Consider the following 14,991-nt stretch of genomic DNA (forward strand, 5'->3'; position numbering starts at 1 on the left):
TTAAAACCTTGACCTTGTACAATAACAGAATCGCTGAATTTGAAGAACAGGGCATACTAAATGGGAAACCGGAAAAAGCTAAATAAGAAGTAGGAATCGGTTAATTTCCGAGCGAGAGCCCCCCGGAGAACATGCATAATATCGCTTGCGCCGCCGTTTCTCCGACAGCCGATAAAGATAATAAGCTCCTTCTACCACCGCACAGATTCAAGGAAATCACGCTCTCTGTTTTACAGATGTACGTCTCATTATCTGACCCGACTTTGCTCTCTTCGGCTCCCCCGCCTTAAGCATAAGCGTATCAGGCTGATTAGCCAACTTTTCCGGGAGAAGACGGCAGCCTGACGTGGGGTCCTGTGTTATCACGCCGCTAAGCCCCCCGCTCGGGTGGGGGAACTGATAATGTTGCCAACCCGAAACTGCCCACGTCACCTTTCTCTGCTCCCTCTCTCAGCCTCTATCTGTCCCTCACATGCATAGACAGACATGAAACATGGCTTATGCGTGTCAACAAAGATACCCGAACGCCTACACACCAACGCAGCGAGCGCAGACATGCGTTAAACTTAGCGAGAGATGGATTTTATATTTAGCTTCAGCGTGTAAGGCAATTTATGACAGTTATTCACTATATGCTGTATCCACTGAATTACCCCGATGTGATTATATAGGCCTAGGTGTAAACAATTGACGATTGCGTCGAAGGAGTTCTGTGGTGTAACACTTTGTATTTGTGAGCTGTGCTTGTCTTAACTTTTTAATTATCTGTCCTGTGAGTTTTGTAAACTGTTCATTATATCCGCATTACATTTCTAGCCTTCTTTGAGTTTCGATTGTCTTAGTCTGAGTGTGTTTTGAATGAGTCACAGGATTTTATTTTTTTTGTTTGCAGGCTGACCAATGTCATCTTTAAAAGACCAACCTCTGAGGAGAAGTTCCTGAATTCAACAAAAACAAGAAGTTTCGAATTAGATATAACATGAATACGAATGTTCCTCCTATTTAGCAATTCGGCTGTTTTGTTTTGGTTAAGCCGTGTTGCATAATGTAATGACCCTGTCTGACATCAGAAATCCCCATCAGATCATCAGGCTGTGTGCAGAGTACATTTTTGTATTGCATGAATGGGACCCAATCGGAACATGACAAAGGCTCCAATACGCCCCAAGGGTCCTACGATCCCAGGGTGCTACGATCCCAGGGCCCCAGGGGTTTTCTGTTCCTCAGCACTGAAATATGGCTCTAAATATAGGCCTACACTTGAGGGATCTTATCAAGTCACAGCTTAATGATTCCTTGTGTTAAAACGAAGAACTCTAATCTAACTCTCACACTTCACATCTGACTTCTAAATGATATAAAAAATCACATCATGACTGTTTATGTAATTTTATTCAGTTTGTTTTTGGCCTTCAGTAAAGAAAATTCAGAGTTCATCTTGTCTTATTTTGAATATAATTTTGCGGTGAGATAATTTTTTTAGCTCACGGTTGAAAGGCCAAAATACCAATTCATTAATATTTTAATTTTAGAACCATGGCATATTAGAGATCTTCAAAAAAAGTGTTAAAAAATTAATTTCAATAAGTTCAGACCATTTTAATATTGAACTGGGCAACTAAAGAACCGTCTGAAAATAGAGCCTCAGGAATTTAGCACCCTGGGAAAATTGATGCGCTGCCTTGTAAAAAGTGCACTTTACTTTTGTGAGGTCTCCTCCACGATAAAGTTTACAGTCCTTGTTCACACTTCGTATATTACAATTACACATTTTAATGTGTTTACAGTCAAGGAAACTATTTTGCTATTTCTCGTTTTTCTCTCTCCAATGCTTATTTAGCAGCACACTCCCCTTTCACATGAAGTTAGATTACCCTATTCAAAGCCACCTGATCAATAAACGCTGCAGAGGTGGCACCAAGCCGCCATTGATCATATTAGCCTAAATTTGTCACACTCTACAAATGCAGCTTTGGTTTGCTACCTTAACAAAGATGAATGTTAACAGCGCAGAGCGGGGAGAAAGTCGGCTGGGAAAACCCATCGCTGTCACCCGTCGTTCTGTTTCATTTCCTCAGAAGAGCCTCACCCTAAAACTGTTTGAACAACACGTATAATGGATGTTTAAAAGCGCCACGTTAAGGTCTCTTCAATTGTATTGTTCCTGGCGAATGAGGCTGGATCAACACATTTCTGCCCCCCCTGACGGAGGAGCTGCTTTAATCAATGTTATCATCCTGTGCTCTTATCACCCACCGCAGATCCTGGTTTTTTTTTATGATTTTTTTGTTATCTACTTATTCTGAGAAATGTTGCTTCTCTGGCAGAAAAAAGTTGAATAAGATGAATATCATCCTTTGCAAACAACTTTATAAGGCAGGTGTGCACCGGGAGGGGGAAACCAGATAACCCCCCTGACACCTCAAGGGAGTATTCTTCAAACTCACGCAGGGAAGGGAAGAAAAAGAGAGAACAAAATAAAAATACATTAGTGATTCAGAGGTGGCCCTGGCTGGCCTGCTTTGCGGCTACGTGACAATAACATAGAGGAGCAGCGTTTGGCTTTGACTGTTAAAGGTGAGGATTTTATTAATCTGTGAGCTGTGACAGAGATTTCCTTTTTTCTCTGACACAAGTTTAATTCCCTCCACACGCTTGATCTCTCCCAATCAGATTGCACCTTATCGGCCCAGGCAGGCCGCACGGCCCTATCTTAAGATACTGCAGAAGGCTTAGGCTCTTGTTCCGAGCAGATTGCTCGCTAGCCACATTAACCACGGCATTATCACAGGACCAGGTGACAACTGTTTGCGTCGTGTGCCAAATAGATCACCCCCCCGCCTCAACTCCCTCCATCACCCCCCTCCCCCCCCCCCCACCCAGCCCTCTCCCTCCATCACCACCACCACCCCTGGTTGTTGTTGCTGGGAACCTAAATGAACACAATGTTTTTCTCGCATTAAAGTCAAGCAGGATTGATTTTGGTTTAGAGTTTGATTGTGAATCTGTAGGGAAAATATACAGAGCCAAAATATGCACCTCAAACAACGTCCTGTGTTCGCATATAGATGCGGGAAAAAAAGACTGTGTAGAGTAATAGGGCCTACTGTGACTATCAACCGAGGTATAAAGATATGTCCTGGATATCAGATCACCTTCAACACCGACTAATCCCTAACGCCTTAAGAGGGAAAGAGTTGTTGCCCAGAGCCGTATCCTTCATCCGGGCAGTCCAGTCGTCACTGTTGTACTGAAATGTCAGCGGCCACCCATTGCCCGATAGCCTGGCAGACCCTTGGCAACTTCCTCATTTTCCCTGCGTTGCCTTTGAAGGCCAAGAGTGAAATGATAGATTTACAGATTGCAAACCCTCCCCCTGTGGCTGCCGCTGGGTATCTCTCGCTTGCCTCGGATCTCTCTAGCTCAGCACTTTAATTCCTACAGCCAGCACGTTAAGTGCATAATCGAAGCGGAGGAGAAGGTTTGTGTCTCGCCTTGTCAAGGAGGATGCATTTAGTGTACAGACAGATTGTTCTGTTTATCATTGACGTTGTTGCAGGTGACAAGCAGTGAGTCAAAGTGACTGGCGGGGGGGGGTGGGATTGCTCAGACTCCACAGACTGTTAGAAGAACAGTTAATTTCAATGAAGTGGTCAGGGGCAAGCCTGGGAAAGGACATTCTGTCTTCCTCAATTGACTGAACTGGAGAATAAGAATATTCTTTCAACACCAGTCAGCCAACGGGGAAGCACATAACAAAAAAAGTTTTGATTCACCTTTGAGACAGCGGCGTTTTTCATTTGAGGACACACGTTAAGCCAATCTTCTTAAATCCTATATATCTTTAATCAACCAAAGTGACAAAATAAAAGTGTTCACTTAATACCTTTCTAATTAGTGCAGCCTTTAAACCTGCTGCATCAAAGCCATTTTCCAAGCACACTTTATCAGCCAGAGATTCAATCCAGTGAGGTAAAAAAGAAACGCTTGTTGCGAGGTATTGCCTAAAAATAATAATCTAATCAACAAACTGAAAGTAATCTCACAGGGTTAAAGCACTGTTTTAATGAAACATCTTCCCTTCCTGTTAACTAGGAAGCCTTTGTGGGGTACAGCTCACAATGGATTAGACACAAGGGGTAGATGTGGGTCAAAGTCAGTGTTTTATTATCAGATCTGCAGTACAACATGGTTCTTCCTGGTATTCAATTAAAAAAAATCCAAATGTGCAAGTAAATACATATTTAGCATATACGGTTACAAAATATCCAGAATAACATGATCAAGGGGAATTTTTATTTATTTTATTTCTATTTTTCTTTATTGCACACCGGAACCTGATAGATAACGTACTTTCCAAAACAACATGCCTGCCAGAGGGTAGCAGTTTGGATGTGAGGGGTGAGGATGAATATGTGTCTTTATTGCTTGCCAGTCCTCATACATTGCACGCTTCCTTAAATTACATGGTTTACAGGGACCGTCGTACCACTCGCTCTGTCTTGCACTCCAGCCCCGGTAACAACCTTTTACATATTTCATCAAATGACAGCAACATGTTTAGAATACTAAAGTACAAATGCTGCACTGACATCTGGTTAGCCAGGCCTCCCTGAGACAACAAAACATTAAGCAAACAGATACAGCAGTTTGTCTTTGGTCCACATCGTCCATATGGTAAGTAGACATGTTTACTTAGAAACAGGAAGTGCGCATAAGCCAAACCTTATATGGGGGGGAGGGGGTGGGGGGGAGAGATGATGTCAAATACAGATTAGATGGTAAACATTACGTTGGAACGTGTTTGTGAACTGTTTTTTTCTTCTCAGACTAAAGTATCCCACAGACAATTTGAAATGCTTAAATGGTAACCATCACAATTAGCTATTTTTTATATAAGAGAGTTGCCTGCTTCATTCACATGCTGAGAAAAATCAACTCTGGTTCCACAGAGGAACGAGGAATATACCGTAGGGATATAGGACCAATGAAGTCAATGGTCAAACTTTTCTGACTGAGAGACATTTTGATGCAACTCGTAATTGTATTCCGGGCAGGTAATCCTGAAACACAGACATGGTCAGGATCCAAAATGGAAGATGAGCCCGGAGTAAACGGAGGCTTTATCACATCCGGTCTGGTCCTTTGTGCTTTTCTGAGCTTGGCAGAGATGTGATGGGAATTACCACTTGTTCTTTTTTAGTGTTCTCTGCCAACTCATTGAGGGTGTGTTCCCACACATGAAAACAAGCTATTAAGCATACCTCATTGGCCCGTTTTTCATATTTATTTACATTTACATTTAGGGCATTTAGCAGACGCTTTTATCCAAAGCGACTTACAATAAGTACATTTGTCATAAGAAGTGCATCGATATATCGCTGTCGCTACAGTAAGGATGGTATAGAACCAAGTGCAAGTACAACAATCGCTAGGCTAACCAATTCCCTGTGTTACAGCAATGATAGCAGCTGTTGCTACACAGTTAAGTACTATAATACAATACAACACAATACAATACAATGTACAATGGTGGCTAGAAGGGGGAGGGTGGTTATGCAGAGTCGAGGTGGACTCTGATTCGGAAGATGATGAGCGACTCTGCGGTCCTGAGAACGGCAAGGAGCTCATTCCACCACTGAGGTCCCAAAACCGAGAAAAGTTGTGACTTTGCTGATCGACCTTTACTAGCTCTTAGCGATGGCGGTACCAGACGTCCAGCTGAGGAGGTAAAACTGCCGTTGCATCATTGAAGAGGTATTCATGATGATCGCATTTGATGCTAAGACATGGCTTATGGCTGCATGGTCACCATTGGGTCGCTATTATCTCTGATACGCTGCTTTGAGCCTTGGCTAACACTATCAGCTGGTCTGATCTGGTCACCTGGTCGGATCTTGTAACCCGGTCTCACCGGGTACCCGGTCTGACTTGGTCACCTGGTTACCAACTCTCCTGTTCAGCCACTCACCTGGTTACCTGCTCAAGTGTTCACTTGGTCACCTTGTCACCTAGGCTCACCTGATCACCCACTTACCTGGTCAAGTTTGTCCTGATCTGGTCTCACATGGTCCTACCACATTTGCTTGACTCACCCGGTCTCACCTGGTCTGATCTGTTCTAACTCGGTCTCACATGGTCCTACCACTTCTTACTGGGTCTGATCTGTTCCCACCTGGGCCTTCCTCATCTGCATGTCTCACATGGTCATGGTTTAAAGTTTATAAAGGACCAGGAAAGAGAGAGAAATAGGCTTTTCTTATTATCATACACCCAAAGCATATTCTATTTCCTTCACATTTGTGAAAATCTGAAGGCGGCACTAAACCGGCGCTTTGAATGTTGGCACAAAAGTGGGTTTCAATTCGCTCTCCATTAAACGAATCCAGGAAAGTGGATATTCTTAAGAATTCAAAATGTTGAAAAGCATTGTCGTTGAGAATGCTGTCGAATCTAGCACCGACAGAAACTATTCTTCATCATTGCCCCTCATGTCACTTGTCACTGTCACTTTCTCTTTGAACTGTCCATTAATTGAATATAGAAAAAAGTATAGTGTCCAGTGCATGGCATGGACTCCCAACGTTCCTACCCAACCACAACTTTCAAATCTCCAGTAAAATGCATGGTGGCTTATGTTATATTATTTAGCGCTTTGATATGAAAGCTATGATGGGACTTGTTGCCTCTGATTGCTGCTCCTCGAATGGGCCATCCATCATTGGGTAAACAAACCGGTGTGTGCCCCGCTACAAGGAAACACCTTTCACATTTTAATGAAGTTTATGGTGGGGGGGGATCTTGAGAGGACTTTGAGGTCTGGGCAGTCCAATGTTTAGGGTGTTTGACTCCCAGCCAAAAGGGGCTGGGTTTAATCCCCAAAATGATTCATGGGGTCTTTCCCAAAGGCCCTCGCAGCTACTTCTTGACATGTATCTGAATTCACTGGATAGGATTGATTGCTTTAGCATCTGCTTAAGTACTAAGTAAATCATTTTTGAAACACTACAAAAATATTGGTAAATCTTAAAATAGCAAACACATATTACATGCAAAGCAAATGCTGAGCTTAAAAACTTTAGAAGGATTATTGTTTCGATTATAGTTTCATGTACATACAGTCTTTCATACGGCAACACAGCAAACCAGTTGTTATTTCTAACTCGACGGGACCTGTGAGGTATAGAACATAGGTCATACATCTTGTTTCTTGCCTTACCGTCTCATCTGCATCTTATAAAGGGCTAATTTGTGTGATATCACAAGTCGTAACATCGTTTCGCGGATGCATTTCCATGCAGAACATCAAACTCTGTGCCCAATATGAACTCATAGTGCTCAGAGGAACCCAGTGGCGTGTAGTAGGGTGGTCTTCTCTAGTACATTAATTACCAGCAGCAGGGTTAAAACAGCGAGCCCGGGAGGTCAGTTTCCTCCGAGACCCACCGTCATATCGTTAAAACTGATTAAGCGGCTCTCCTGTACAGCAGAATCTGGTATAAACCTTCAACCTCACCTTCAAACCGTACAACGACCGCACTTTGCTCTGGAAAGAAAAATCTATTTTGGCCTACATTGCATTGTAGCACATTGTATTCTGGGGCTGTGAGTGAAAACCGTGCCTCTGTGATACAGTGAATTGGTCTTAAATCTTTTTGACAAAAGCAGAACAACACAAAGCAACATAAATAAATAAATGCGGGAGGCTGAGACGCACTTCTTCTATTGATCCAGACGGCGGGAGACACAAAGCATAGCTAGCGAGGGGTGGACGTTACACCAAGGCCCGAACGACATGAAAGACACTTACGCCAAGCTTCCTCTGCAGTTTCTGTGGGTTTTCGTTATTGTCAGTTAGTGATTGTTGTGTTGGTATTGGTTGAGTTTGTGAGTTTGTGTTGGTACTGGTTGAGGTAGTGAGGTTGGTGGCAGGTACTGGTTGAGTTAGTGAGGTTGAGTTGTTACTGGTTGAGTTAGGAGGTTTTGCTGGAATTGGTTGAGTTAGTGAGGTTGTATCTGTACTGGTTGAGGTAGTGAGGTTGGTTGCAGCCAGGTACTGGTTGAGTTAGTGAGGTTGTGCTGTACTGGTTGAGTTAGTGAGGTTGCGTTGGTACTGGTTGGGTTAGCGAGGTTGTGCTGGTACTGGTTGAGTTAAGGCCCCTACCCACTAGGGGACAAGACAGTCGATCAGTGAACGAACCAATCACTGAACGAATCAGTCAGGGGGAATAGGGTGGGTGGACGGCACTGGACGCCGGTCAGGGATGAAGTGGGCTCTGATTGTCCTGTAGGGTGGGGGGTCTCAAGACATGCGGTTTTGCTTTACCCCCCCTCCCCCCGTAGAGTCGTAAGGGCAGAGTTTTCCAGACCGGCTTGATATATCGTCCCCGACTCGCATAGTGTCAGGGGGCCTGGGACTGAATTCGGTGGCGACAGACCATAGAGTGAAACCCACCGGCCATTCCTTGTAACGGACGTCCCTGATATCTTGATTCACAATCTAAAGGGCTTAAAGTGCTCTGTAACTATTTACCAGAGCAGATAAGATATCTTATCTGCAAAACACAGTGCTTGAAACGTTCATTTCAGTAGAAATTGTTCCTAAGAGGGCATTGAACGTGACAGTGGTCTCCATGTGTTTTCACCCCCACCAAACACATATCCCCACATATCCCCGATGGTCCAGACCACTTGTTTAGTTTGTAGTGCCGAAGTCAGCTATGGCTTTCAAAGTCGCCCAGTTGACATGAGCCTTTAACGGGGGGGTGTGGATGGTACTGGGAGAGTAAGTGAGGTTGTGAATCGCTACTTAACTGCCACATGCGACTGCCTGCTTTTTCTTTTATCTTTCTGTCTTGACAGATGACAGGCCAGACATGATTGACTGTAATATAATCAATGTTGATACCTTGACAGAACCCAAAGAGATGGCTCCTGGATCCATTTCATAAACGAACAGCAGAATTACTTATACAGCATCTGGAAGATCTAACTTTAATTTAATCCGACAACATGGACACAAAGAGAGGTAACGTGTCTGTGTAGTTTAGCTTTATTTTCGTGTCGAGGGATGTGCTCTGATCTATGGGGATCTGTCTCGGGGAAGCTAAGTAAGACCATGCAATCTATGTCCATAACAGGGTTGAACAGGGTTTGAATCTCTTAAGCAAAGTGCATCATATGAATTCAATTTGGTTTAGTAGATCCTGCGTCACCTACATAAATAGGGTTATTACCTTTGATGACGAGTCCATCGAGATTCAACGACCAGCCTACCAGTTACTAGAGTTTAGGGTAAGCTGGTGGTACGATTAGGTCCCTATAACATACTTCTCAAGGGCGTAACAGGTTTTACATACAAATTATCAAAAGACCAGTGGTGAACAATCACTTATTTAGGCAGAAAGTACTCCATATCACAGTAAACCATATCACCCTATAGATATCTACTGTCTATTTACCCCAAAAAATGTAAACGATAGCGCGTGTCAGTGAGTGAACGTGTGGAGCATACTAATGTATGTAACTTCCCTTTGTTAAAAACTAACTTTGTCTCCTTTATGTTAACGTCACTATTATAATAACTCATTCTTCAGCTCAGTGGTTCATAACTTCTCTTCACAATACAGGGAGGATTCCATGCTAAGAGGCTGCTTCAATGTGACAGCATTTCATTTGATGAGGCTGTATTCAGGCAAGTCATACATCCCCTAGTCCCCTTAGTCTATCATGCCAAATGCGTCAGGTGTTTGTAGAGCTGTTATTTTCATTAATATTTCTGGTTCCTCAAGACGCCTTTTTCATCTAAATGTCTGTGATCTATGAATCCCATTGTATAAAAGGGGCCTTATATGCATATATATATCATCCCTTGTAACCCTTTAAAGGTTGCCGTTTCTCCTTTTTAATTACATTACAAGCCATTTGAAAGCTGACATTGGTGACATCACACATTGGAGGATGGACACTCCTACGTGTGATGTCATGGATGGGGTGTAATTTAAAATGTCTTCTAATGGCTGCTCCACATTACACATGGTGGTACATTAGGGGACCTTTAGACAGCTTGTTAAGCAGATGCTCTCCCACTCAGGCATGTTCACAGTGACCGCAGCGGAAGACATCTTCATGCAACGTACACTCATACTTATTATTTATTGTAATGAGCAATGAGTATGAGTCACTGTCTGTACCTATGGATGAACATGTAGGCTTGGTGACATAATGTAATACATAATGCTTCCAAGGGATGAATATGGCAATGGCATATTAACGAGTCTGTCTTAATAGGCTTGTGACGTATATTCAGGCAGGTAGCACCTTTTGATCACATTTTGAATGCACCCCAAATAGGTATAGTGTTGTTTAGCCTTTGCAGCAGTTCACACCCTAACTGCACTCAAGTTTCATTTCAGTGCCTCCAAAAGTTGCTTGTGTGAGCTGCGACAACACTAGTATTTAAAAACGAGTACATGAAATAACACCAAAAGCCGTTAAATCAACCAGTCAAGCAAATGTTGAGGTATCTGAGTTCATCCCACAAACTGGACGGTCAAATACTGGAGATGGCAGGTGTTCCTACACTTTTCATGTAACCTGTGTACAAACCTTTCGCCCAGGATCCAGCAGAACTTTTAAAAGGTACAGTTTCAGAAAAGTGTGATTCTTATGATTTTTCTATATATTTATATCCCAGTATTACACTAATGGTCACTAATGGTTGAATGGAAGCTGTAAAAGCATAGTCCTACGCATACTCAATACCTTTTAGGAGAATGTTTATTGTGGCCATACCTTGACCCACTCCCCCCTGCTGTGTCCCATTTAGGGGTCCCGACCCACAGATTGACAACCACTGCTAAGGGGATTAGTCTCAGTGTAAAGTTTTGCTAGCTGAGAAGATAAAGATGGCCGGCTGGCCACCAGAAGGTTGCTGGTTCAATCGTTGGTGCCTCCTGGGAAAGTGAATAGGTGACCATAACCTATGACACCTAACCCTATCCTCTCTACTGGAACAATGTTGAGTTGATTTGGACCTGGGTGATCGTTTGACTCCCAGCTGCAAGGTTCTGGGTTCGAACCACCATGTTTGCACTGGCAGTTTACTTGTAGACATCTTTGCGCAAAATTAGGAAAGCTGCTATAAGCATTTGTAGCTTGCCCTCATTTGTTTTGATTACATTGTGTTGATTAAGTCGCATGGCTCTCCTGCATGTGATGACTACCGGGCTGGCCATGGATCTGAAAACACGAGATTTATTAAACTCAATCAAAACAAGGTTTAATCAGGACATCAATAATTGCTGCTTTACATGCATATAACAAATCAGTTCACCAAGTTGCTTTTGGATAAAAGCCTGATGATATTTTCAGTTTGGGGAAGTGCATTTATTCCTGCTCGGTTTTCGACGAAGCCCGTCTTTGTGGAATCTTGAAATTGGTATGCTGCAAATCATAACCAAGCCGTTCTTCCATCCCCTTCCCACTGCCCTGACCTTTTCTTTCACTGAGAACCAAATCGGATAAGTCTGTATGCTAAAAAAAAACAACTCGAAATTGGTCCATTTTTGGAGAGAGATGAATTCCTAACCCCCAAACCATGGAAAAGAAGTGTGCCTACATTCCGCAAGTCCATTGAATTTCCATTTCCTTCACATGAGCTTGTTGGCGCGGCCAGTAATGGACTCTGTAAAGACCAGCAGTGACCACTGACGTGTTCCCACTGCCGATTCAAATGTATTTTTGGAGTTTCAAACAAAGAGTCCCGTTGCAGTCAAGCGTTCAATAATAAGCCATAATAGCGAACGTCGAAATGACATCCAAGGTTCAGTCACAAAGAATTTAAAATCTTGCAAAAATAAAGAACTGCTGCTTTGCGCGCATGGCAAGGCAGTGGGCTTTTGTATTAACCGTCTGAGGAGGTAATAATGTCCACAAGAGGGAAGTCTTATCACATTCATCCCGGCAGTCCAGTGCCTTTCCTACTTTCTCTGTTTTAGAGGGAAGATGGAGGGATCAATGGAGGACTCGATGAGGGGCGCTGTAACGGAATGCAAAAGAAATACAAAAAAAGCCCCACACACTCCGGCCCCCTGTGGCTCAATGTCTATCCCTTTGAGTCACCCAAACCGTGCGCCAACTTTATTTATTTGAACGTCCGTATGCATACCGAGTTTAAAGTCAACGTCGCACAGGCCATTTTAACACGATACTAGACGTAGCCTTGTTTTGCAGGCAAATTAATTTACCATAATTCAAATAGTGTGCATTGTATACATTACATTTGCATTCGCGGACCTATCGAAGGTTTCTGTGCACATGTAAACACGCACACACGAATACACACGACGTCGAACGACTAGTTTTGAGTTACCCGAGGATCGTTTGGCTGCAGGACGACCCAGGCTCCTCCTCGTGAAACGTCATCCGACCCACCGCTCTCGCCCAGGCGTCAGCGATTGTCAGCAACACACACACGCACACACACACACACACTCGCACACACTGTGTAGTAGTCCAGGTTGTACAGTGCGTGGGGCGGTACTACTACACATAGCGGCATAACGACACATTGTTCTGCAGCCAAGCCAGCTTCAAGTAAATCGGAGGGGACTGGAAAAAAATAAAGTTAAGTGCCTTTGTTTGACTCATCATCGCGGACAACAGGGACTTGGCTGGAGGAGCATACATGGTGGGAGAGATCGCCTCCGACAAGCTTTTCTGAAAGCTACCGTTGGGACATCTGTGGGTCGTTTTATTCTCCTGGACACACACACGAACAAACGGCGTTGGACACGAGCAGCCTAAGTACTAGAAGTTCGCTGCCGTCCACACAGCCATCGATCGCAGCCCTCCCGCCTACTTCTCTCAGCCCCCGGACTTCGGAGGGACGGAGCCTCAGTGTGTAAGCTGCAGCGGTGGACGCAGCGAGAGGAATAGGGTCTCTGGCGAAACCAACGCATAAGAGCTTTGAACAAATCATCTCTTTTCACCCGAGGCTTCAGAAGAGACCGTCGCTGAGCTTGAATTGCTGGCGGTTGGATTTCATTGGGAGGGGGGACAAAAACCGAATAGATTACTTCTAGTCTGAACTCTTCCACCGAGGAATCACCGCAGTTTGATGCACTCTCCTGCGGACCAGCGCATCTCCATAGGGGTTCTAGTTTGAAACAAGTCGCTTCGCCCTCAAGAAGTGGATAACTGTGAAGTTCCCCCAAGCATCTGGATTGGCGCAACTTGCATGCGCGGTCTTCTTGGTCATCTCGAGTAAACGTATCGATCGGTCGACTCAGGTTATCAGGGAGAAGATCCGGATAGTCGCGGTGCCATGGCTGTGTACGTAGGTGCATGGATCGTCCTGCTGGCGCTATGCGTCCACTGTAAGTTTAAAACATCATATTTACATTAATCTGCACGATCCTTCTTGATTCATCCATATGCCCCCTGCATCCTCATTGTAATGTGCAATGACCAAACGGACTGAAACAGATAATTTGTTGATAATTATTAAATGATGGTTTTTCGTTGGACTATTAAGTGTATGCAAATTAATTAAAAATTTCCTTCGTCCATCAAAGGCATTTATTTGAGCCTGGCTGCAGTATTTCCCTGGCTGAGTCTAGAATAATGAATTTACTGTGCTAGCAGGCAGATGGCGATGTGCTCGAGCCGAGAGAAAAGTTGTGCGCTTGCACCCTAGAATCGTACGCTGATAATGCTTCCTTCACTATATTCAGATGCACTGTCCTCGGTTGAAGATTTATATTCGCAAATGAGTCAGAAATTTGCTTTGATATTCCACACCATATTCGATGAATATCCCCTGCACCTTCTGTACAGTATGTGTGCAGCCTTGTTCCATGGATGTAATACAATATTTGAATATTCATGATCACACGGATTAAATATGGTTAACAATGACAACAGTTTCACCACACCAACACATTTGCACTGTTCTAGACACAGCAAAGGTGTGTTCCGGGAGAGAACCACGATGATGCCATTTCCATTTGATGTATGTGGAGGGGTGTGGGGTTTGAACATTCAGTAATTTTGAAGCATCTGCAGGCCTTTAAATGGAGACTAGGCCTATTTGTAGATATGTGTACTGCATCAACTTACACCTATGCATCATAGTTATTTGAAGGACTTTCTGAAAATACTGTTATTCTACTTGCATTGACAATCCACCTTAAGTGGAAAATAAACGCAGTGAAGAGCTCCACATGGGTAATTTATGTGTTTGCCTGTTTCGGTGCTTCCAGTAGTATTTGTGCAGGCAGTGGCATGTGTAAACCGACCCAGCCTATGCAAGACCGGTTGACGCAAGGAGTGGATGCATTATTCACAGGGTGTTAGCCAAGGCCAGCTAACTGGGAACTGAACACTACGCTTCCAACCAGGACTTCTGTGTGGTTGACTTTTTTTTTTTTAATAAGGGTGATGCAAAGCTAAATTTGACTAATTGAACGTATTTCATGGATTTGGTGGAAGTTATGTTTACAAGCTACTATTTAGTAGTATATTTTTTTCTGCTATTAACCCTACATTCTGTACGTTTTTAAAGGGTTCCTTGTGTCCATGCATGGTACTGCACTATAGCCCACCATTTTTACATATTTGACTCATAGTTATTGCGATATATCACGATTAGAAATATAATCTCCAAAATACGGTCATAACAAGCCAACAATGCAGTCACTGAATCTCAATGCAAAATTCCCACACATGGGTATTCCAATCTTTTTTTAACGGTTGATTTTGTACTCCGACATTGTCACCCCTGCGATGTTATCAAATGCTTGGGTTGGTGGGATGTGTTGTGAGGCGGATGGAGACGTCGTGATCAAAAGGCCTGGCTGATTCACGGTGAGATGATCCCTGTTCTCGCTCTGAAGATCAGGATTAACCGGCTCCCCTGGGACCTCGCGTAAGAATTCATTTGAAGCGGTTCAATCAAGTGAAAGGAAATGTCTTCCAATTGCTCCTCAA

General features: G+C 43.6%; 1 protein-coding gene across 5 annotated transcripts in view; it reads left to right on the forward strand.

The window, feature by feature from the left end:
* The first annotated feature begins 12,448 nt into the window (after positions 1-12,448).
* nectin1b (nectin cell adhesion molecule 1b) overlaps positions 12,449-14,991 on the forward strand; it is a 162,807-nt gene continuing 160,264 nt past the window's right edge. For 2 of the 5 annotated variants that reach the window (XM_030380379.1, XM_030380380.1), the window contains exon 1: positions 12,450-13,379. In XM_030380379.1, coding sequence (XP_030236239.1) covers positions 13,328-13,379 — 52 coding nt within the window. In that variant the 5' untranslated portion in view covers positions 12,450-13,327. Of the gene's footprint in view, positions 13,380-14,991 lie in introns of all 5 variants that reach the window. The other 3 variants (XM_030380377.1, XM_030380381.1, XM_030380378.1) reach the window with 3 other exon arrangements.

Source organism: Gadus morhua, chromosome 16 (assembly GCF_902167405.1).
Source record: "Gadus morhua chromosome 16, gadMor3.0, whole genome shotgun sequence".
NCBI lineage: Eukaryota > Metazoa > Chordata > Actinopteri > Gadiformes > Gadidae > Gadus > Gadus morhua.